Source organism: Typha latifolia, chromosome 6, assembly GCF_019914945.1.
Source record: "Typha latifolia isolate L0001 chromosome 6, TyphaL0001v2, whole genome shotgun sequence".
NCBI lineage: Eukaryota > Viridiplantae > Streptophyta > Magnoliopsida > Poales > Typhaceae > Typha > Typha latifolia.
The window spans coordinates 10085030-10108122 of NC_133091.1; the positions used below are offsets into that span (position 1 = coordinate 10085030).

At 38.7% G+C, this 23093-nt stretch overlaps 2 protein-coding genes across 2 annotated transcripts; both read left to right on the plus strand.

Annotated features, from left to right (window-relative positions):
• Positions 1 to 3913: 3913 nt before the first annotated feature.
• Positions 3914 to 4986, plus strand: LOC140791160 (uncharacterized). Its single transcript, XM_073141575.1, has 3 exons — positions 3914 to 4221; positions 4365 to 4677; positions 4783 to 4986. The coding sequence occupies exons 1-3, from the start codon at positions 3914 to 3916 to the stop codon at positions 4984 to 4986; spliced, it is 825 nt and encodes a 274-aa protein (XP_072997676.1).
• A 9668-nt stretch (positions 4987 to 14654) lies between these two features.
• Positions 14655 to 23093, plus strand: LOC140790440 (large ribosomal subunit protein uL6c). The gene is made up of 3 exons (XM_073140538.1): positions 14655 to 14793; positions 16245 to 16553; positions 22533 to 23093. Exons 1-3 carry the CDS (start codon positions 14759 to 14761, stop codon positions 22867 to 22869), a joined length of 681 nt encoding a protein of 226 aa, XP_072996639.1. The 5' UTR covers positions 14655 to 14758; the 3' UTR covers positions 22870 to 23093.

Sequence of the window (23093 nt, forward strand, 5' to 3'; positions counted from 1 at the left end):
CGTATTTTCGTCCCTGCTATAGTTCGAATCTGCGAAAGGCGTAAATATAAAAAAGTTGTAGATCAGGAAGTTACGAATCTAACCCAATTGGTTTTGTAATTTTCTGACTAGAGCAGAATATTTGACAAATATTTTACTACGGTTTCGCGGATTGATTCCTATAATACATTTAGATCTTGAAAGAATAGTTGCGTAGCTTATCTTTGGTTCCAGATCTTAACATTTGGTATCAGAGCAGGCGAACATTGGACCTCCATTAATAGTTGAAACAAGAAAGATGACATTAACAAGAAGACCTATGGAGAGCACACCGATAAGGGAAGACTCAATCCACGATGACCCTAACCGTAAGGTCGATTCTTTTGGAGCGACCACGGCAGGACCGAGTCAACCAACGTCTATGAGTGCAAATATGGATGAACTTAAGGGTATGTTCCATACATTGATGCATAGAGTTGACTCAATTCAAAAGGATCACAATGATTTCAAGGAATATGTCATGAACCGATTTGATTCGTTATCTCCTCGATAACGATTGGAGTTTCAAGAAGGACCAGCGGTGGGACCTCATCGAACTGATACCCCACAGGTCCAGGTGCGTCATGCGAGTGTCAATGATCCCCTCTTACTTATGCACAAAACTATATTTCGGACTTCGGACGGGCATTACGAGTTCTGGGTGATGCCTTTTGGTCTCACCAATGCTCCAGCTAACTTTCAAGTCCTCATAAATGATATATTCCAGCCTCTCTTGCAAAGGTATATCTTGATATTTTTTGACGACATTTTGGTGTATAGCATGACTGAATTGGAGCATTGGCGACATTTGGAGGATGTGCTGAATTTGTTGAAGCAAAACCAATTAAAGATCAAGAAGTTAAAGTGCCTATGGGGAGTACCACAAGTGGAGTATTTAGGCCACATCATTTCAGCGGATGGTGTAGCGTTGGTTCCTCAAAAAGTTGCATGTATGACCGCTTGGCCTATTCCTACTACTACCACCAGATTGAGAGGATTTTTAGGGCTCACCAGATATTATCGACGCTTCATCACTGGATATGGAAAGATCGCTGCTCCTCTCACTTTTTTGTTGAAGAAGGACTCTTTTAGATGGACAGATGAAGCCACTTCTGCCTTTGAAAAACTGAAAACAATAATAACGACGACACCCGTTCTAGTGCTACCAGACTTCACGAAAGAGTTCATTGTGGAATGTGATGCGTCGGGTGTTGGCGTAGGAGCTATACTTATGCAAGGAGGATGTCCCATAGCCTTTCTTAGTAAGGCTTTGTCACAAAAATCTCAACAATTATCGACTTATGAGAGAGAGATGTTGGCAATTCTACATGTGGTGACAAAGTGAAGACCTTATTTGATCGGTAGACGATTCATTATCCGAACCGATCAAAGGAGCCTCCCATACTTTATGGGACAGCGCATACACATTCTGGCACAGTAGCGATGGGTCACAAAATTGCTGGGATATGATTATGAAATACAATACAAGAAAGGAATGGAAAATAGAGCGGCGGATGTACTATCACACTAACCCGATACCGTCAAGCTTGCAGCCTATTCATCTCTTACCTTTCCCTTCCTTGACGAGCTGAGGTATGCATGTACATCTGACCCAGATATTTTGAGATTGTTGCAGGAGGTGATGGATGATCCGAAGGGCCATCCAAAGTTAGAGAATCGAGGCGGTTTGCTGCTGGACCGCAAATGCATTAGAGTGCCCGCAAATGAAGGATTGCGGCTGAAATTGTTGGAGCATTTCCACCATACTCTAGAGGCTGGTCATGAGGGTGTCTTGAGGACTTATAGGAGGATATCTCAGAGTTGCACATGGCTAGGATTGAGGTGGGATGTGAGAAGTTTTGTCCGTGCTTGCGAAGTCTGTTAAAGGGCTAAGGCAACCACATTGAAATCGGCCAGATTATTACAGCCTTTACCTATACCAGACCGTGTTTAGGAAGACATTTCTATAGATTTCATAGAGAGTCTTCTGTTGGTACGTGATTATTCCGTTATATTTGTGGTGGTTGACAGATTGAGCAACTATGCGCACTTTTCGGCATTGTCACATCCGTTTTCAGCCAAGTCGGTGGCTAAAAGTTTTGTTAGAGATGTTGCTCGGTTATATGGCATGCTACGCACAATTATCTCGGATCATGATCGTGTATTTATGAGTAACTTTTGGACGGAGTTTTTCAAACGTAGGGGACTCGACTAAACTTTAGTTCAACCTACCCTCCATAGATGGACGGCCAAACCGAGGTGGTCAATTGAGACATTGAGCAGTACTTGAGGTGATATGTTGAAGAGATGCCGAGACGATGAGTGGAGTTCTTAGCATGGGCGGAGTGGTCCTACAACACCGCCTACCATAGCAACATTGGCATGACTCCATTGAGGTGGTGTATGGACGCACGGCTCCGATGTTACGCGCTTATGATCCAGTGGCATCTACATATCGTACGGAGGTGGACTTAGCTTTGATGGATAGAAACGTCACATTGAGGAGGTTGCATGCTCATCTTAAACTTGCTCAAAACCATATGAAGCAAGTTTATGATCGTAGCCATAGGGAGCAGGAGTTTGACATCGGTAGTTGGGTGTTTGTGAGGGTGCAACTGTATCGACAGGTGACATTTTGTCCGATGCGAAACCAAAAGTTAGCACATCGTTACTTTGGTCCGTTTTGGGTGTTAGAGCATATTGGTCTAGTTGCATATCATTTGGAGCTGCTAGAGGGGTCGAGAGTGCATCCTATTTTTTATGTTTCATTGTTGAGAGAGCGCATTAGAGATTATGAGATTGTTGGATCGGTTCTACCAGAGCCATTGGAGGAGATAGAGATCGTAGAGCTAGTTCGAGTACTTGCTAGACGCTGATGACATGGTACCAGATTAGAGATGGAGATTCTAGTTGAGTGGCTTGGCAAGCCATCCGATGAAGCGACATAGGAGTTAGAGACGGATATCTTGGAGCGTTTTCCCGACTTTTCACCTTGAGGGCAAGGTGGGGGAAGCGTGGGTGTTTATTTTCATTAAAATAAATTTCATGTAGGTCACGTTTGAATGCAGGAGGGATCGCGTTCGAATGCCCTTGCGAACACCTACATCTGGTTCGCAAATATAGATAATGCATATTATGCGTTCGAACGCCTGCATTGCGTTTGCACATACAGAGAACGTCTTTTGGTGCGTTCGAACGTGATTGACAAGAATCCTCTAGAATTAGGGTTAGTTATTATTTTAAGACTTGTTGGCTAGCCTCTATATATATATGGATGGCAGCCAACTTCAATATGCTATTGAATTATTGATTTCTTGCGTCCTATCTTCTCTCTAGACTTCTCCCTCCTCTCTTCACCATCCTTTCACCTCTACCGTTGGCAAGGTTTCTCGTAACTTCTAATCTCTCTCAACTGTCGAGCCACCCCTCTTCTTTGGGATCTCGACCACTTCATTCCCTTCGTCTATATCCCTTAATCACATCCAGCATCCACCTTCATCTCCATACCCATCCATAGCCCTAATATCCACTCCACCCGTCACCACCACCATCACCCACGTTATTCTGTGTTTTTGTCCTGCTACAGTTTGAATCTACGAAGGGCATAAATATAAAAGGTGTAGATTAGGAAGTTATGGATCTAATCCAATTTGTTTCGTAATTTTCTGACTACAGGAGAATATCTGACGAATATTTTCCCACGATTGCGCAGACTGATTTTTATAATATATTTAGATTTTGAAGGAATAATTGTGTAGATTATCTTTGATTCCAGATCTTAACAAACCCCTCTAGAGGCATCATGCAAATGTGTCCTTTGTCCCCATACCTATTCATTATTGGCTCTAATGTTCTTTCTCTTCTTCTTGAAAATGACATGAAGTTAATAAACAGAATGAGAGGCATCAAGATTGCCAGAACAGCTCCACCAATCTCTCACCTCATGTTCGCAGATGACCTGCTTCTCTTCGGGGTGGCAAATGAGAAGGAGGCGACAAACATCAAGGCCAGCCTCGACCTCTACTGCACTTGGTCAAGGCAGGCTATCAACTTCGAGAAGTCGGCAATCCAATTCAGCTCAAAAACTGGAGCAGATCAGAAAAATATAGTGCTACATAAGTTGATGGTGAAAACTTTGGACAAACATGACAGATACCTAGGCAATCCACTGCTGCTACCAAAATCCAAAGCAGAGGCTTTCAGGTTCATTGTAGAAAAGTTTAAAAACAAGATGGCGGGGTGGAAAGCAAAACAGTTGTCGCATGCTGGTCGATTAACTCTAATTAAGTCGGTGTTAAGTGCTCTATCCCTATATACTTCATGGCATCAAACATCCTACCCAAAAGCCTACTGTACAAGATGAAAGGAATCATGAGAGATTTTTGGTGGGGTTTTGAAAATGGAAGGAAGAACATCTATCTCAGAAGTTGGGATCAGATTTGCAAACCAACAAACTTGGGTGGACTCAGCATCAGGAGATTGGATGCAGTCAACCAAGTTCTCGTTGCTAAGCTAGCTTGGAGAATGCTGGTGGAGCCAAACAACCTATGGGCTAAAACCTTAAAGGCTAAGTATTTTAGGAACTCATCCTTTTGGAATGCTGCTGGAAAGCAAAGCAAATCATGGTTTTGGAGCTCCATCATGCAAGTCAGGAACTGGGTACAGCAAGGAACCTGATGGATAGTGGGTAATGGAAACGCGATTGAGATCGCAGAGGATCCCTGGGTGCCTCAATTCTGGTTGGAATCCATTCAATTACCTTAGGGTATCACCCACGTCAACCATTTGATAGAGGCCGGAAGCTGGAAGGAAGAACTAGTTCGCACTATCTTCCCGGAGAACATCGCGTCTACTATCCTCAACTTCAAAGTGGGGCCAGCTGCGTCCACGAGCCCGGATAAGCTAATATGGAAGTTCACTACCTCTGGAACCTTTTCGGCAAAATCCTTACTACAAGCATCGCCGTGAAGCCGACGTGGCTTATATATAAAAATAAACGTAGTGTAATAGTTATATATAAAATGAAAGTAAGAAAATAACTTATAATTTTAATACTATGTTTTGATTGATCTTCTTAAAAACCTCCTCAATGTGATGCGATTAATAAATATGTTGCCCTCCTATCAAAATAGTCTTAGAAAAATATATATGCTTTGATGGCTTTATCATATCCACATGAATAGAACTAAACTACAAGCATAATGAGGGCTCTATTAACATAGCAAACTATTCTACTTCATTTACTCTTAAACTTTTTCACACTTTTATGTGTTTTAGAAATTAATCACAGTAAAAAGTCATACACTGCCACCACCCAAAATAACTTTGACAGACCATCGAGTGCGAAGGGCATGAATTATTACTCTTGTAAAATTACATAATGATAAACCAATAAAGAATGAGAAAACTAGTAAGTTATTTAACATTTTTAATGTAATAACCCAAGTAGTGTAAAAAATAAAAAAAAATTTGTTGGGCACGACGCCACCAGCCACACTGTGGCCGGCCTCGTGCCCAGCATGCTATGCATGCCATGGCAGTGGTGGAGGTGCCACCGAGCCACTTTTCTCCACATCGCGGCGACGCGTGGAGGTGGGACCCGGCCCACTGGCCACTCCGCCACCGCCGCGTGTCCATCTCTCTCTCTTTAATTTTTTCTCTTTCTCTTCCCCTCATTCTCTCGACCTCTCTCTCTCTCTAGCTCTCTCCCTCTCTCTCTCCCTCTAGTTCCCCAGTAGTCATCGACCGCCGGGAAGAGTCATTGTCGGCCCTTCTATCCACCGGTGAGCCTTCCTTTTTCTCCCTCCCTCCCTCTCTCTCTCTCTCTCTCTCTCTCTCTCGATTTCCTCTCGGGACCGCCGAAGGTTTGAACCGTCGGCGAGAGGCCGGCCGCTGAATGGCCACCAACGGTCGTACCCCTCCCCTGCGGCCCAGCCCTCTTCCCTTTTTCTTCTTCCTCTTCTACTTCTCCTCCTCCTCCTCCTCCTCCTTCCCTTCTTTCCTACTCTCGGGTAGCACCCTACATCAAGAGCCCAACACCTACTATGTTATGGTACTGGGCGAGCCCAAGCACTGTGTACAGTTTCCTCTTAAAAAATGTAAATATATTAATATATATATATATATATGCATATTATTGATTACTATTTAAATTATATCTGATTATGTTATTACTTATTTAAGTAGTTTAGTTAATCTAATATATTTAATTTATATGAATTAAATCTAACTATATCATAATTAGTAAATAAATCTAATTATATCATGTTTAGCAAAATACCTGCAACATAAATTACTATATTAATCCTAGCTAGGTATAGTAATTATTAGGGTTATGTATGTATATTCTTGCAAAATTATTTGTAGTAACTTAATTCTTATTTTCTTAATTATCAAAGAGAATAATAGGCAGATAATTATGTTTTAAATACACTATTAGATAATATAATTATGGTTAATAAATAACAAAACAAATATAAGAATGAAGAGTATATGATTTCAATGAGAAATTATCTTTTAGCCGGGTTAATTTTAATTAATAGAAAGACTAATATTATATATTATAAATAATTTTAGATTCTGACCCCCCTATTCAAGACCCCGTGGACTTAGATATCGAGGCTTGATCGTTGTCGTAGCAGCGTGAACGAGTGGTTGTTTGGTAATTACAGTGGTGGTGAGTAGTCTTATCCCCTAGAGGCCTTTCTCAAATTAGAATATATTATATATTATGTACATGCATGTTTTGGCCTCTAGCATGATTATATGAATTTATCTAGAGATGATTACAGTGGAGCATATTTTTATCATGCATATAATTAGGCTGATTTTGGATATGAGTATGATGATGATAAATAGAGATGATTATACTGTTATAATTTTATGTCCAGTTAATTTGTAGCATGAGTATGCATGTAATAGATTAGCATGGGTATACATGTGTTGACTATATGGTTGGAGACTACATAGCATCATTTTTTTTTAGTCCTATTCCACCTAAATTCCTGTTATGCATTGACTTGTTATCGTACTGGATATATACATATAATATACTATTTAGAAGGATAGCATAAAATATGATTGATAGGATAGTTGATAGAAAGCATGAGAATACTCGAGTAGGCGCGAGGGTTAGGACGCGCTTGGTGGATGTTTGATCGCTTGACATAGTCACGATCCTATGGCCTTACGTTCGAGGTCGTTAGTCTGTATGCACAATAGATATTAAGACACATACCGTTCGCTAGGGCATATGTTGCGAGTTATCCTCACAAGGTTTCTATCAGCTAGAAGGGTGCCCGATTTGGATGGATGTTGATACCTTAGCGGGTGGCGGGATATGATTATATTTAAGATACTATTTACGGGTGGTAGAGTATGCTCTGAGCCTTCAGATATAATATTGAGACCGGGTACCGAGTGTTGACTGTGCACAGTGGTCTAGTATGATAGTGTTATACTGAGATGTCGATGATGATTATGATACTGAGAATTTCATATGAGTAGTGAGTAATTATCATAATTTATATACCATTGCATTTGACTTCATGACATGGTTAACATGCATCATGTGTGTTATATTTGAGAGTGATAAGATGATAGTATGACATATAGGTTATTTATACATTGTCAAGAGTTTGTGTTCTTGATTAGTTGTAACATGACATTTACTATAAATCTGGGATTATCGAGGACTTGCTTATATATTCATTCATAGCATGATGATTCTTTCTGATTCATATTATCTAGTATTTGATTTACTCTTTGTTTGACTTCATTGATTCGGGGTAAGATTTATTCACTGAGTCTTTAGCTCATGATTATCTTTATTTTCTCCTTTCCAAAAACTCAAGTGAACGAGTGGAGCAGGATACTCCCTTAGAGGTTTTGCTAGTGGGTAAAGAGTAGAGTATCGTTAGTGTTATACGCTAGATGAGTTATGTTATTTGATGTATCAGTTGACATCTTTCAAAGTGTGTCTTTATCCTTGTCTTTTATTCTAGTAGGTGATTTTGCACTTGTATAATTATGTATATACTACCGTTGTGTATATGTAGTTGTGAAAAACTCTTGATGATGTGTTGTGACTTGTGTGGGACTCAAGTAGGGTTATTTGTATATTATTGACAGTTAGACTTAAGTTATTCTTAGTTTAGATGTTGTGGAAAAAATTACGATGTTGATACATGTTTATTTGATTGTCAATAATTAACCAAATGGTTAGGTGTCACACACGTGCCGTGTGGGCTCGTGCCATGCACCTATTTAGGGTTTGGGTGTTACATTTAATATCATCACTCAAAGATACTACTTGAAGAATGCTTTGAATGTGTTGCAAACTGCCCTCGTTCAGCGATCCTTTGATGTCTTCCTACTCCCACGAGGGACGAGTTCAAATATGGTCTCTGATTCACAATATGACCTCTGATTTGGAAGCTAGGTCTACTACAAACAATCTTCAAAGTTAAGAGGGCCCTTGAGATCAATGGTTAGATTAGAATGATATTTTAGGGTATGATAGATCTAGGGTGGAGAATTGAATCTATCGAAATGGATTGGCAAAATAGTGGCCGAGTGGTAGTGGTGGAGCTCAGGTAGGGTTGGTGAAGGTGAATTAATGAAGGTATAAGATAGATCAAGTTCAGCGCAAGGCACAGAAGAGAAGGAAGAAGGGGGTCATTTCTTAGGGTCGAGAGGGGCAACCATACGAAAGGGGAAGGAGCTTGACCAATAATGATGGTTGGCTAGCTTGAGGGAGGCTGAGGGAGAAGACAAATGAAATAAGAATATTTGATTCAATTTCCAAAGTGACTAATCAAGCACACCACAACTATTTATAGGTGGCTACCAGCGACTCGGTCAGCCTAACCCATGCCGTTTACTTCGACTCCACTAACTAGAGACTGATAAGCAAATAACATAACAAAAGACTAGGAAATAAATACTCTAGACATGCCTCTCTCTCGGGCGTTCAAACTTCCTCGTGAAGCCGTTCGAACGACCAAAACAAGGTCTGAAACTTTGTGAATGCCATGTAGGCATTAGAATGGCCTTCCTAGTGTTCGAACCTTCCAGCTAAAAATCTTTATTCTTCCACAAACAAGTAAATAATTACTATAAAAGTAAAGCAAGAAAAACAATAAGTGGCTAGGAAACTATCTCATATCAAAATGGTAGGACATTGTAGCTTACCTCCACCAAAAAAATAACAATAGATAAAGCCTAGACATAACTTAGTCTCATTGTAAATAATTTATATAAATACTTTCACAATTGGCAATTCAGTGATTATTATCATATGTGAGCAAAAGAATGAGATACTCAACTCTAAAATGGTTATTTGGCAGCCAAGAGGATATTAATTCCTCAATTATAGCATATTAGCATTCATGATAATTCAAGTTAATGGTGTTCAAAAGAGAATTTACATATGAGGCTACTGTGTTGCTCCATAAAAACTCTAGTATTGCATCGTGATATAAGCTTAACAATGTAAAAATCATTTGGCAATTAAGTGAACAAAACCCTATTTTATTTATATTGAAATTTTTTTGTAAAGAGCATGATACAATAGATTAGTTTAAAGTCACTGATACAATGTCCGAGTGTTTAGGCATTCGAATGACCTTTGGAGACGTTTGAACGCAAAATCTTGAGAGGAGCAGCACTTAATTAACATTCAGACGACCCTAGATGTGTTCGAACATGCATTTTCCTGAACACAGTGGGCTTTAACAAGCATTTGAACGACCCAGATGCATTTGAACTCATTTTTTCAAGATAGAAGGAAATAATAGGTTTAGACTATTTCTACTAAGTGTGTCCGAACAGTTCTTCCTGCATTCGAATGCCTTAACAAAGTTGATCAATTCTGGACTGACTTAAACTAGGTTTCTTATTTATCTTTGAAAATCTATATAAGTCTTTAAATTTAGAAGATAGGAGGTGATTGAAGAACGGGAATTGAAGCTTTGGCAAATATTTAAGTGGAAGTTCTCCTTTGATCAATAAGCTACATGTTTTGAGCATTCAAAGATTGTTCTTGATTGTTGCAACGTTGTGCATCTTGTCTCGAGGTTACTAAGACAAGATTTGCTCTATCTCAAGGATTAACGAGATCGGTGTAATCATCCACAGTGTGGCCGGCTATGTTGTGCCGATTTTTTTTAGGGCAGGTTGTTACAAAATTATAGTCTTGAGACTATTGTAAGATAGTTGAAAAATAAAAATCTCCAGCGTATTAAAAAAAAATCAAGCGTGTGTGCAAGGCACGTGAGCTACCCCTTTCTTTCTTCCCCTCCATTTCTTTTTTTCTCTCTATGTTCTTCCTTCTTTCCTTCCCTCTTTAGCATCTCGCCGGCCTAGCTCGACGCCGAAGCTACTGTTGCCGCTGTGGCGGAATGACTCGCCGGTGAGTCCCCCTTAACCGGTACTGGTTAATTTATCTTAGTTGCATTTTTAGTATTTTCCCCCCATCTTAATTCTCGTCGGTCGATTGGCCAGCCGACGACCTTGAGTCACCACCGCGCTGGTCCTAGGACCTTCACCTTGTGAAGCTCTCATAGTTTGGTGCCTTTCGTGGGCTCTTCTTGCCTTGGGGAGAGGCTACACCAAGTGGTCTCTTCCCGTCGGCTACTTTTGGTGGATCCGGCCTATACTGGTGCCATCTTCTTCCCCCGGCTAGTCGGAAGTCTCCCTTTTCGTGAGTCAGAGCTTCTGGCATTGTTCTTTGGTGCCGGTGTGGTCGGGATCGTCGGGCGACTCTTGGTGGGTCTGTTGTTGGATGAGAGGTAGGAGGTAGTGTGATGTGGGTGTTGAGCTAGGTTGGCTAGCCCAACTCGAGTTGGTTAGGTTGGGTTGAGCCACAACTGAACCCAAGTTGCTGTTGGGTTGGGCTATGGCCCAACCCAAGTTGTTTCTGGGTTGGTGGGTTGAACTACACAGCAACCCAAGTTGGTGGTGGGGTTGGGCTGTTGTTAGCCCAACCCATGTGGGGTTTGGGCTAGGTGCAGCCCAACCCATGGTGTGGTTGTGGATTGGGCTGCACGCCCATGTTATTGTGGATTGGGTTTTGGCCCAACCCAAAGGGCTTTTTTCGTGGGTTGGGGGCTTTGAGCCCAAGCTTGGTGAGTTGACTTGTGGTTTTTAATAATTGCAGCTTAGCCCATTACCTTAGGCCTTAGGCTGACCCAAATGGATTTAAAGCTTTTTATTTTATTTTAATTTAAGTTACTCTAATCTTTTCACTTATTTATCCATGTCAACCTAATCCCTAAACATTACTTATTCTTTTAGCAGACAGTAGTGTTCAATATTTTAATTATTTTATAAATAAATTTTAATGGATTAGATAGTGGCTTGAGAGTGATGTTGCAAATAATGCTTAATAGGAACTAGCTCAAGTTAGAGTTTAGCATTGCTAATTATAGTTTTGATTTAAATCAATTTTATCAATGTAGGAAAATGATATTAAGTAGGTCTGGGTGTATCTATATTACTTGCTCCTATTGGATAATTAATATAAATCAATGTAGGAAAATGATATTAAGTAGGTTGCATTATTTGATGAAACTTATTAATTGAATATTGTCTATGTGATCTTCCGTAAATTTGACAATAGTGATTTAAATAATAATTTGAGGAGAATATCTTATTACATTTAATAGCACGTCAAGCCTATTCTAGCTCTACCTGATTAATAAAGATAGGAATTACGAGATGGACCTACCTAAGCCTATAGTGAATGTTAGTAAAATTATAATTAGTGATAGGAATTTTGTGCTCATGCTTTTTATTTACTTTCTTTATCGAGGTGGACTCCGTACCCTATGAGGATCTCGTGGCGTAGTTGCAGCTAGTATCAGGAAAGCAGTTTAGGCAAGTAAAATTTCTATAATCTAGGAGTAGTGTAAAGAATAAAATATCTTACATTATGACATCATCACATTCATAGCATACATGTGCATACGTTTTTCTTATTTTTATTATTGCATGTCATGCATGGTAATTTATTTTGCTATTCAGTAAGATTTCTCATATCATAATTTTTGCGCATATTTATTGGGCATGAACATGTGTGTTGGCACATAAATCATGATAATGATGTGTTTCATTATGCTTATTGTGTTGTATAATATTATGCCACTTGCACACATGCACGATCATAAAGGGGGTGACTATTGCGTCTCGACAGTACCCAACACCTCTCCAGCTAGAGTCAGGGGTAGGGGATATTCGTATACTTATATATATTACAACCCACATCTGAGGTCTTAGTCTGTTGATTACTGACAATTAAATAATCATCTCGACGGGTGATAGATGATTTACTATTGAGCAACGAGAGCCATACTCTTTAGGGTATTTGAAATAGAGAGAGAGAATTGTAGGATGACATAGACCTAGCGGTATCCAATGACGTATGGTGAGGGCGTCCATGAGCAACGACTTATGATTTTTGTATGGTAGTGTGATGATATTGAGTTGAGAGCTTGGATGATAGTATCAATGTGCGATAATGACCCTTGTGATGGGCTTACGATTGAGGTTCTTAGTCTGCGTTGTTGGACAATTGATCATATTGTTCGCCGAGTGATGGGTTGACAATTCTACTGCTAGGGTCTACCTTCCCTTCGGGGTATGTGTGTAGTCAGGCATGAATATTGATGTGGTCTACGGGCGTTACTTTGCATGAGTTTATGTTACAGATTTAGTAGTTTGAGATGATGTATATTATGTAGTGTGGTGTTGACATGGTCTATGGGTAGAGCTCAGTGCGAGCTCGAGTTTGAGGACTTAATAGTTAAGACTGATGAATTGATTTGATCATGATGTACATAATTTATTCACTTATTGTTGCATTATTCATTGTATTACTTTTAGACTATAGAAGTAGAAACTTGCTGGGCTTTATGCTCACCACTTTCTAGTGGAAATATTTTCGGATTAGTAGACGAGCCGAAGTTCATGGTGAATCTAGCAAAGATTGGCTTGAGTCTTCTTATTCTAATTCTTATTCTTATTCTTATTTTATTCATGTAAATTAAGCTAAATGGCTTGTGGCTCCTGCGTGGACTTTGTCTTATTTTGTTATGGATATGTATTTTAGGCTTGTTGTGGCCTTAGTGTTATGTGCTTCTTGTCTGTATTATTTATGGAAATGTAGGTTTTTCGCTTGTATATTATATTAAAATATTAATTAGCAGGTCACGTGGTAATCACGTGCCCACATAAGGGGCACGTGTTTGATGACAGATGTTACAATTATGCCACATTTATTTATTATGAACTATGCGCAAATTAAAGACTTCCTAGATAGATGTAGACCATAATTGGTTTAGATATGGGTCACCTAATATGTCCTTATGATAGTTGGGTGATGCACGATATGAACATAGATGGCAATAACTAAATTTATTCAATAACTATTAATAACGAACTTATCTCTTATCATATGTTAAAAATGTGATAGAAGATATAAAAATGAGTTGTTATAGTTCTTTATTTTGACCATATTACCCTATATTTAGTTATAATTTCTGAAAGAAAAAAAAAGGTATCACTTATCAACTGCCTTTATCCTACAACCAAATGAGATGTAATTTACTTTCTTGTGCAAATTTTAATAGGGGTTGTTTTAAGTTTTTAAAGCTTTGATGCATAATTTTGAGCATATGTTTTGCATAAGGCTTAATAGCTTACATATGCTATAATTTAAGGAAAAGGAATAAAATCAATGGATTAGTTTTGCCTACATTATTCAGGAATTTGAAACCAAGACAAATAAAGTAAGAATTATCATTCCTCTTTGTGAAGCTAGGTACAAACTTTTGCCCTAGATTGGAGGAGGCCTAAGGTATTGGCTGAAATAGCGAAAATCCTACCCTACTTACTGTAAGCTGTAAGCTGGACTAAGTCTTGGGAGAGATTTAACTCCTCTAGTAGCTAATGATATGTGAACTCTTTAAAACAAGAAAATCAAATTTTCTTTTGAGGAACCAAAATGTTGATGATATGATCCTAGTGGTCCAAAATCCGAGCTTGAGTTAGCCCGGGCCAATGGGCAAATTAAGATAGTTGAGTCCTTTGCTTATTATGTTTAGTTCGATTATTTACTTATTTAATTAGTTTGAATCTATGCATGATTCAGTTTGAAATTAATTTATGGTTTATTTTAGTTGGTTTCTAACAGAGTCAACTAGTCAAGTCAAGTTGGTTAATCAGGTTAGCCTCTATAAATATATGGAGGGCAACTCTAGTTGAATTATGTATATAATAATTTGGGAATCATATTAATCAACTGCTATGGGTTTAAAACGGATCAAAACAATTTCTTTTAGCTATTTTTCTAGGAATTATGCCCTTTATATGCTACGTAGAAGACTTATAATATATATTAGGGCTTCAATATATATCATTATGTGTTCGGCGGCAAATGTGCATCGCCCATCACTAATTCAGGCTGGTCTAAGCCTGGTTCAGTTCGGGCCGGGCTTGGCCAGGCTGAGCCATTTGATCATATTCATAGCTAACGTTCGGCTCCATGACAGCACTACCGATACCGGCTATACCCAGTTACCCACAATTGAACCGGTTCGGACCGGAGTAATTTAGGCCCCACCCAAGCTATCTAATCCGGACCGGCCATTGGCAATGCTGAGGATAAAATGGACGATAAGAGCAGCGGAAGAAAGGAGAAGAGGCTTTTGCTTTCTTGGACACTACGAGCTGCGCGAGCGCCATGGCGTTGCTTTCTCCTTCAATCCACTACCCCTGGTGCGTCTCCTTCTCCTTCTCCTTCTCCTTCGGTCTTCGTCCTTCCTTAGAACCGTTCAGTAATTTTTAGCGGGCATGAGAAGGTAGAAGATAGTTCTGGGAGACCGTCGGCTTGCCTTCTTGGAGCCTTGTAGAATCTCGAAATAGTGCTACGAAGAAATGGGTTTGAGGATGAAACGATTTCTATTTGTTGGATGTGTGTAAAAGAAAGTTTGCTTTTTCAAAAAAACTTTAGGCTCAGATAATTCGACGGTGAGAAATTTATGTCCTGGTTTCTGCGAAGTTACAAATTTATGATTTTGGGTGCATACTCCTTTTATGTGTTTTTTTTTTTTTAAATTTGTACTTCTTTTTTTTATTGTGGAACGGTGTGATTTCTGAGCTAAGTATTTCATAACATTGTCGTCAAATTTTTTGTTTTGATGCTTCAAGTTATTATTAACAATGCAAGTTCTTCTGTTAGAGTAATTTGAAATTGTTGCATACATTAAATAGGACAACTTTTCTGAAGTTGTTTTGGTTATCTCGTCCTATTTTGGTATCAGTTTCTGTAACAGGATTTTGGAAATTTGTTCTGAATCATATTGAAGTCGTCTGTGGTCTTAAACCTAAGTTTCAAATGCATTGTGTATTTGAAAATTAAGTTGCTCTATACTATTTTAGAGGCCTGTTACCAAATCAGGTCTTCTCGTTAACCGTGCATCTTAATCTTGATGGGCATGCTCAATTATTTTGTGAACCATTGACACTGTATCACTACAGTTCAAACTATAACAGCATTCAGTTTTGTACTTCTTCCTGTTGTGGCATGAACTTCTTCCATAATGAATAGGAAAGCTGATTCTGTATTCCATCGTCTAGCTGTACATGTACCAAATGTAATCATTTTGAAATGGCCTTCTCAATAGATCTGAAGAAACATTAATTTTATTCGGCTAGATAAGACAACTATTTGAGATGTCAAACTTGCATCTCAAGTATTTCCTAGCAAAGTTTCCCATATATTGCAGTATTTTGACTGTGGTTTTCCAAATTGATGAGTCATATTATCTTTTCAAACCAAGGGACAGATAAAGATTTAATGAGATGCATGATCCCTATTAATCACCATGGTTATTATATGTTTTTTGCTTTTTTATTCTAATGACTTATAGAAAACAATCTATTGAGGAAAGCATGACGGTGGTTCTTTTAAAGAGCTATTGGAAACTTAAAATCATCAAATGGTGATAATAGTTCAGCATGGAGTCCTGTTTTTCTATTTTCACTATTTCACTGGTCTAGGATATTTCAATTCACCAATTATACCCTGTAAGCTGAGGTATCTGTAATCTTTTTGATCTTGTGCAAGAAAATGCTTCTTCAACTGGTATTCACATAAGAAGATTTGGGTATTCTGTTGTCTAAGTTGGTCAGCTTGAAATTTGATAATTAGTTTTTCTGATGATCAGCAACTTGAAATCTGCCTTTCTTGGTGAGAGAAGTGCAATTCGTTCGTATGTTATCCCACCCAGTAGAACTGGGGTATTGAGGAAGCCAGTAGAGTGCAAGGAATCTAGAATTGGTAAGATGCCAATCGATGTTCCTTCGAATGTGAGCATTACGTTGGATGGGCAGGATTTGAAGGTTAAGGGTCCACTAGGAGAACTCTCACGAACTTACCCACGTGAAGTGAAAATTGAGCGAGAAGAATCTGGTATTCTGAGAGTTTCTAAGTGTGTGGATAGCAGGAAAGCAAATCAAATGCACGGGCTTTTCAGGTATGACTTCTGGTAATGAGATTTACTAACTTTCCTTCTTTTTTCTTAAGCACTTCTTCATTTTTTTTTTCCAGTAGGTCCTGTCTTTATGCAACATGAAGTATAGTTATGTTTTGTTGTTTGATGTTTCTCTAGCATTATTCATTGTCATGATCTTTTCCTTGTGTTAAGTTTTTTAATATTTGTTTTGTCATTGCTGACAGATTTCTACAGTTACACATGATACACAGAGTTTTATTTTCCTAGTGGTGTTTATTTCTCTCTCTGGTTAGATATATGTTTTGGCGTAAGTTTGAGTGAGGAATATATTAAATGCATTCCACTTTCAAGAAACACCTTTAACAACACATCATTGACCTATTGTTCATTAAGTCAAGAAATAATCAGTCACCTAATGTTCATTAAGATTCAAGGATTTTGCGGTCACTTGGAGAAGTCGGAGGAGATGTAGAGCAGACAGGAATTCCCGTAGCCATCTAGAGAAGTCGGATAAGATGAAAGGGCCATGGTTAGGGATTTTTTTGTGTTTCCTTCATCGGATGAAGAAGAAGAGGGGAGGAAGATGATCTGGATCACTTAAAAATGGATTCAGATCATAGAGGAAGATAAGTTTGGATTTATTATCACTTAAAGGATCCACATCACCTAAAATATGACCCTTTATGATAAAGCAGAATCCTTTTTTACTTATAAGAGGATCTGCATCTGCAATACTAAAAACAGGATCTGGTTAGCTAACCCATCACCTGTCAACTTCCTCTCTTCTCATCAGTTCACATCTTGTTTTTCACCCTAGCTCTAAGCTGGTGCTCACGGATAGTGGTGAAAGATTCCAAAACAAGTATCTCTCTCACTCTCTCTCTCTCTCTTGCGCGCACGCGCACGTGCACATGTGCACACGCACTCACTTAGCCATGCCAGTGGTGTAATGTGTCAGCATGGCAGTCCTTAAGTTTATATCAAGGTATAATCATGGTCCCCCTACTTCTTATCATAGAGATGAAAAAGGAGGGCATGAAGGGAAAGTAAATCCTGCAAGCAGCATAATTCATTACAAGGAAAGATCAATGGATTGTGAAGGCCTAATTAGACCCTTCCGAAGAGAGACAACATTTGTTACCAAAAAGAAATAGTAGTTTAGGTTTGGGTAGCATGATGACAGTATCGTCTTCAGTTTTGGCATGAATCTAGGAATTTTATTTTCAGCACTTAATGCTTTTCTGCTGTTTCTGTAGATTCAGATAATCAAGAAATTTCTTAGTTAGATTTACAAATATAAAACACTAAAAATTAAGAAACTCATTATCGGAGATTTCATAAGATTTTGATGTATATATGTGGTTTTATTTTATTTTATTTGTATTTTATAGCATATGGTTTACTTGTTCTAGCTGTTATACGGTGTAAAATTTTACAATTCAAAGAATACTGAGAAGAAAAGTTCTCTGTGACATCCAAACCAGTACTTATGAAACCATAATCGAAGATATGTTTTAGGAATCTCAGGCAAAATTCAAAGCATAATTCTACCCAGTAGACATTGAGATTCTCCCTTCTTAGAGCTTGAGCTGGCTGTGCTTCTTCTTTTATTAACATAAATTTATAATATAATTATATTAAAACAAGTCACAATCTTGTGGGCAGTTTTCCTCCCAGTTATAGCTTTATATACAAGAAACCACAGTAAGGAATATACTATTTCTCCGTGTAAGAAAGATCCCATCGTGAATACTAGTTTCAACTCTCAACAAATCCACATTTGATAAGATTCAGCTGCCTTTACTGTCATTCCTTGTATGCTGAAATTTCAGTAATGTCTTCCGCAGATTGTCTATCAAGGGTTGTTGTTAGGGAATAGTGCATACTGTTACTCCTCATGCTTGAATATTTTGGTCTTTTCTTGGTTAATTTTGTTGAGCCAAGGTGCCTATGGGTGATACTTAAGCTAAGGTAATCTTTGCAGAGGAAAAGACTCGGGTTTCCGATGAAATTTTACTGCTCAAATGCCCTTTTGGATCTTGGCAAAAAAAGAGTTGAATCTCTGGGATTTACACCATAAATAGCTTACATATTCTACTATAATGCTGAGAAGAATAGGTTTGGCTAGTCAATAGATTAAGTGAAGCATTTCATGTATTGTGGCTGATTGTGCGGAGCAACTCATGTTTCTTACTAGCATCTTGAAAATGATATATGTCTAAGTTAATTCTGGGATTCTTACTAGTTGAGAGGAGAGAAGGCTTTACAGTTGGTCCCGTTTGTTTCTGGGAGTAGCTTTTTAGTCATCTGGCTTCCCTGCATTTTAACTGGGTTTGCCGTAAAGTATATAACACTCTTGTATGGAAAGTTCGTCTCTTTGACTGTTGTAATTGAAGTTACACATGTCCCTGTAATAGGAAAGCATCCAATTTCATTTTAATTTTGTATAAGAATAGGTCTTGGAATTACTGAAAATAATCTTGGCACTTGCACTAGCATTGCTAATCAGTCAAGCTTGCTAATGGATTTTTGTGTACTCTCTCTGCTCTTCACCAGCACCTGCAATGTAGTTGGATATTAGTACTTGATATTTCTCAACTGGCGGCAATATTTGAACATATTACATGACACTGTCCATGAGAACATCTCTTGGCAGTTGGCACATGATTTTGAAGGATCAGGCTTATGTACCAACAGTATCCAACACTTTACCTCTTTGTATAGTGTCATGTAAATGAATCTTATAAGAAACTTTTGAAAAGGCTTTATTCTATGTATTTTTAGTAGTGATTAAGATATGTTGAAGCGAAAGTGGTAATCTTTACGAATTGATGGACAGGAATTTGACACATTTTTTCTTGCTTGCTTTTTCCTTGCTTTCTCATCTCTATTTGCTTTTAACGTAGATTCCTTACGGATAACTTGGTAGTTGGCGTCTCTAAAGGATTTAAGAAGCTTCAAATCGTGTCAGCCTTTAGGGCTAGTCCTAAGATGACTCATTATACTCAGCCTCTATTTATAGAGAAGTTGGGCTCTTTTATTTATTTATCTAAGTATTAAGAAATTATTTTAGCTTTGAGTTTATCTTAGCAGTATGAGTAAGATAACTTGGGAGCAGAAGTAAATTAATCTTCCTTCATCACCACCATCACCATTCATCTTCCTCACCATCACCACCACCGTCATCCCTCCTTCCAACATCTCCATCTACCACCATTCATCCTAATCAAAGCCTACACTCCCTTATTACGGATCGACTCTAGTCAGTCCGTAACAATTTTATGATCCAGATTTGGAACAATCTAGACGTAAGAAAATTATGATATTTTTATGAGAGGAAGCCTTAAATTACGGATCTAATGGCTTTAATTTCACGTAACTTCGAGGTCAAGATGAAAAGATAAAATTAAAAAAGTGGAAGAAAGTCAGAACTGGACATATTGGTAATTATTCAATGCTGCGGAGGTCATCGAAAGGTGGCAGGTAGCCAAGGGTAGTGGTGGACGACCTTAAGGTAGGGTGTCTCGTGTAGGAAGATTGTGGCTAGGGTTTGAAAAGACAAAATAGGCAGTAATTAAGGTGATGATGTTAGATTAATTTACTTTTACTCCTAGTTTACCCTTATGACTACTCCTATGCTACTCTTCTTACTCCTAAGATGGACTAAGGCTAAAATATGATTTTTAATTTTTCAATGGATGATTAAACAAAAGAGTCCAACCTCTCTATATATAGAGGTTGGTACAATGAGTCCTAGGACTAGCCCTAAAGGCTTATACGACTCAAACTATGATTTGTCTTAAATATTTGCATAATTTAATTAGACTTGCATTATAGGTTTACATGACTTAACTAGATTTGCCTTAAAAGCTTACATGACTTAACTAGATTTTAAGAGCTTACATAAGAAATAAGCATAAATCAATTGAAAAATAAATAAACTTGATCCATCGAGCCAATGTCTTCATAATATGATCCGACATGATCTAGTTCGTATTAAGCTACCATGCTTCCTACCATCTTGTCCTCAAGGAATCCATAGTGATTTTCATACCTTCTGTTGCTCTCAAATGGCATATCCTCGATCTCTATATGGCTCTTGTCTGCCACGTGGAGAAGGCTCCATGGTGGGTTTTGCGCTAGGGTCTATTTTTTCGAGCCATGGTTTGCTCTAGCCACAGGTGGCTCGGGCCAAATCCCAGCCATGGGTGGTTCGAGCCAAGGTCTCAGTGCATGCGGTTTAGGCCATGGCTCGGGTGGAGAAGGTCCAAGAAAGTGATCGGTTATGATGGTTTGGGCTAGTGGGGCCTGGATCGCCGCTGATAGAAATGTAGAGTTTTTGGCCCAAGCTTCCATCGCGGATAGGGAAGACAGTGATGCGATCGACATTGGGGGCTACTCCGTCATTGCTACGGCGAAGGGCTCGGTCTGCAAGGATGGAGGGTGCTCCGCCACGATCGGAGAAAGGGTGCTTGTCGTGATTTAAATGGTCTCCATGGTTTCACCATTGTCAGTGCTTAAAGGTGGAAGAGGTGGCTATTCCGCAGTGGCCGGTGGCAATGGCGATGTAGGGTGGTGGTGGTGGTGGGTCAAGATACTTGTCGTCAAGGCTTAGATTGAGTCCTTGAGAGAAGTTTGCATCTCCTTCGAGCTCTCCTTCAAATTGATCCAAAGTTCTTTGAATAACGCTTTTGCTTATAATGGTGGCTCGTCGTCAACAGTGGTTGATGGTGGTGGTGGCACCGGAGAAGACCTAGTCGGTATGGATATGAGTTCTTGGTCCTTCATAGTAGCGATCTCCCTCAATTTGTCTTGGATCGCGTGTTCACCAACGACCGAGTAACAGTGGTTTTGATACCACTGTTACAAACCAAATTTGGAACGATCAAGACGTACGAAAATTATGATATTTTTATAACAGAAAGACTCAAGATCTAATGGCTTTAGTTTCACATGATTCCAAGGTCGAAGTGAAAAGATAAAATTTAAACAATGGAAGAAATTTAGAATTGGATAGATTAGTAATTACCCGACGTTGCAGTGGTCGTCGGAGGGTGGCAAATGATCAAAGGTGGTGGTGGACAGCCATAAGATAGGGTAGCTTATTGAGAAAGATGGTGGCTAGGGTTTAAAAGAGAAGATGACAGCAATGGAGGTGATGAAAAAAGATTAATTTACTCTACTCCTAGTTTTCTCTTATGACTATTCTTATGCTACTTTTACTCTTACTTCTAAAATGAACTAAAGCTAAATATATAGTGGATGATTAAACAAAGCAGCCCAACCCATCTATATACAGAGGTCAGGTATGAGTCCTATTAGGACTTGTCATAAGGCTTATACGACTTGAACTAAGATTTATCTTAAATGTTTACATGACTTAATTGAACTTGTCTTAGAGGTTTACATAATTTAACTGGAATTGTTTTAAAGGCTTATATGACTTAATTGGACTTGTCTTTGAGATTCATATGATTTAATTAGATTTATGTTAAGAGCTTACATAAAAGATAGTCATAAATCAATATTAAGATAAATAGAATTGATCTATTGAGTTCAATATCCTCATGATGTGATCCGAACTGATCTGATTTGCATCACAAGCTTGCTAGTGGATTTTGTGTACCCTTGCTGCTCTTCCCTAGGACATGCATAGTTGGATATTAGTACTTGGTACTTCTTAACTGCCGGCAATATTTGAACATATTACATGATACTGCCCAAGAGGACATCTCTTTGCAGTTGGCATGTGATTTTGAAGTATCAGGACTTATCTAACAACAGTATCCAACACTTCACCTCTTTGTATAGTGTCATGTAAAATGAATTTTATAAGAAACTTTTGAAATGATGGATGAAGGCTTTATTCTATCTGTTTTTAGTAGTGATTAAGATATGTTCAAGGGAAGGGGGTAATCTTCACGAATTGGACAGGAATTTGACACATTTTTTCTTACTCGCTTTTCCTTGCTTTCTCATATCTATTTGCTTTTAACGCAGAACTCTTACGGATAACATGGTAGTTGGCGTCTCCAAAGGATTTGAGAAGCGACTTCAACTAGTCGGGGTCGGATATCGTGCGATGTTGGAAGGCAGAGATCTCGTATTGAACCTTGGGTTTTCACATCCAGTTAGAATGCCTATCCCAGATGGTTTGCAAGTTAAGGTGGAGGACAACACCAGGATTGCTGTGAGTGGCTATGACAAATGTTCCATTGGTGAGTTCGCTGCTGCGATAAGGAAGTGGAGACCTCCTGAACCTTACAAAGGAAAGGGTGTTAAATATGCAGATGAAATAGTGAGAAGGAAGGAAGGAAAAGCTGGGAAGAAGAAGTAGAGAGTTGTTTCTATTTTCTGATAACATGTTTTTTTTTCTTCTTTGTATCTTCATCATTATATGCCTGACATCTTAACCTCAGAAATTTTATTGTTCTCTGTTTTTCTTTTTTCGAGAAGATCTAGTGGTCTCTGTTTACTTCATTGGTTTGAGATGCTAGGGGATGTAGAGCTGCATTTCTGAATTCCAATTATTAATCTCATAAAACTTCAAGTAATTTGCAA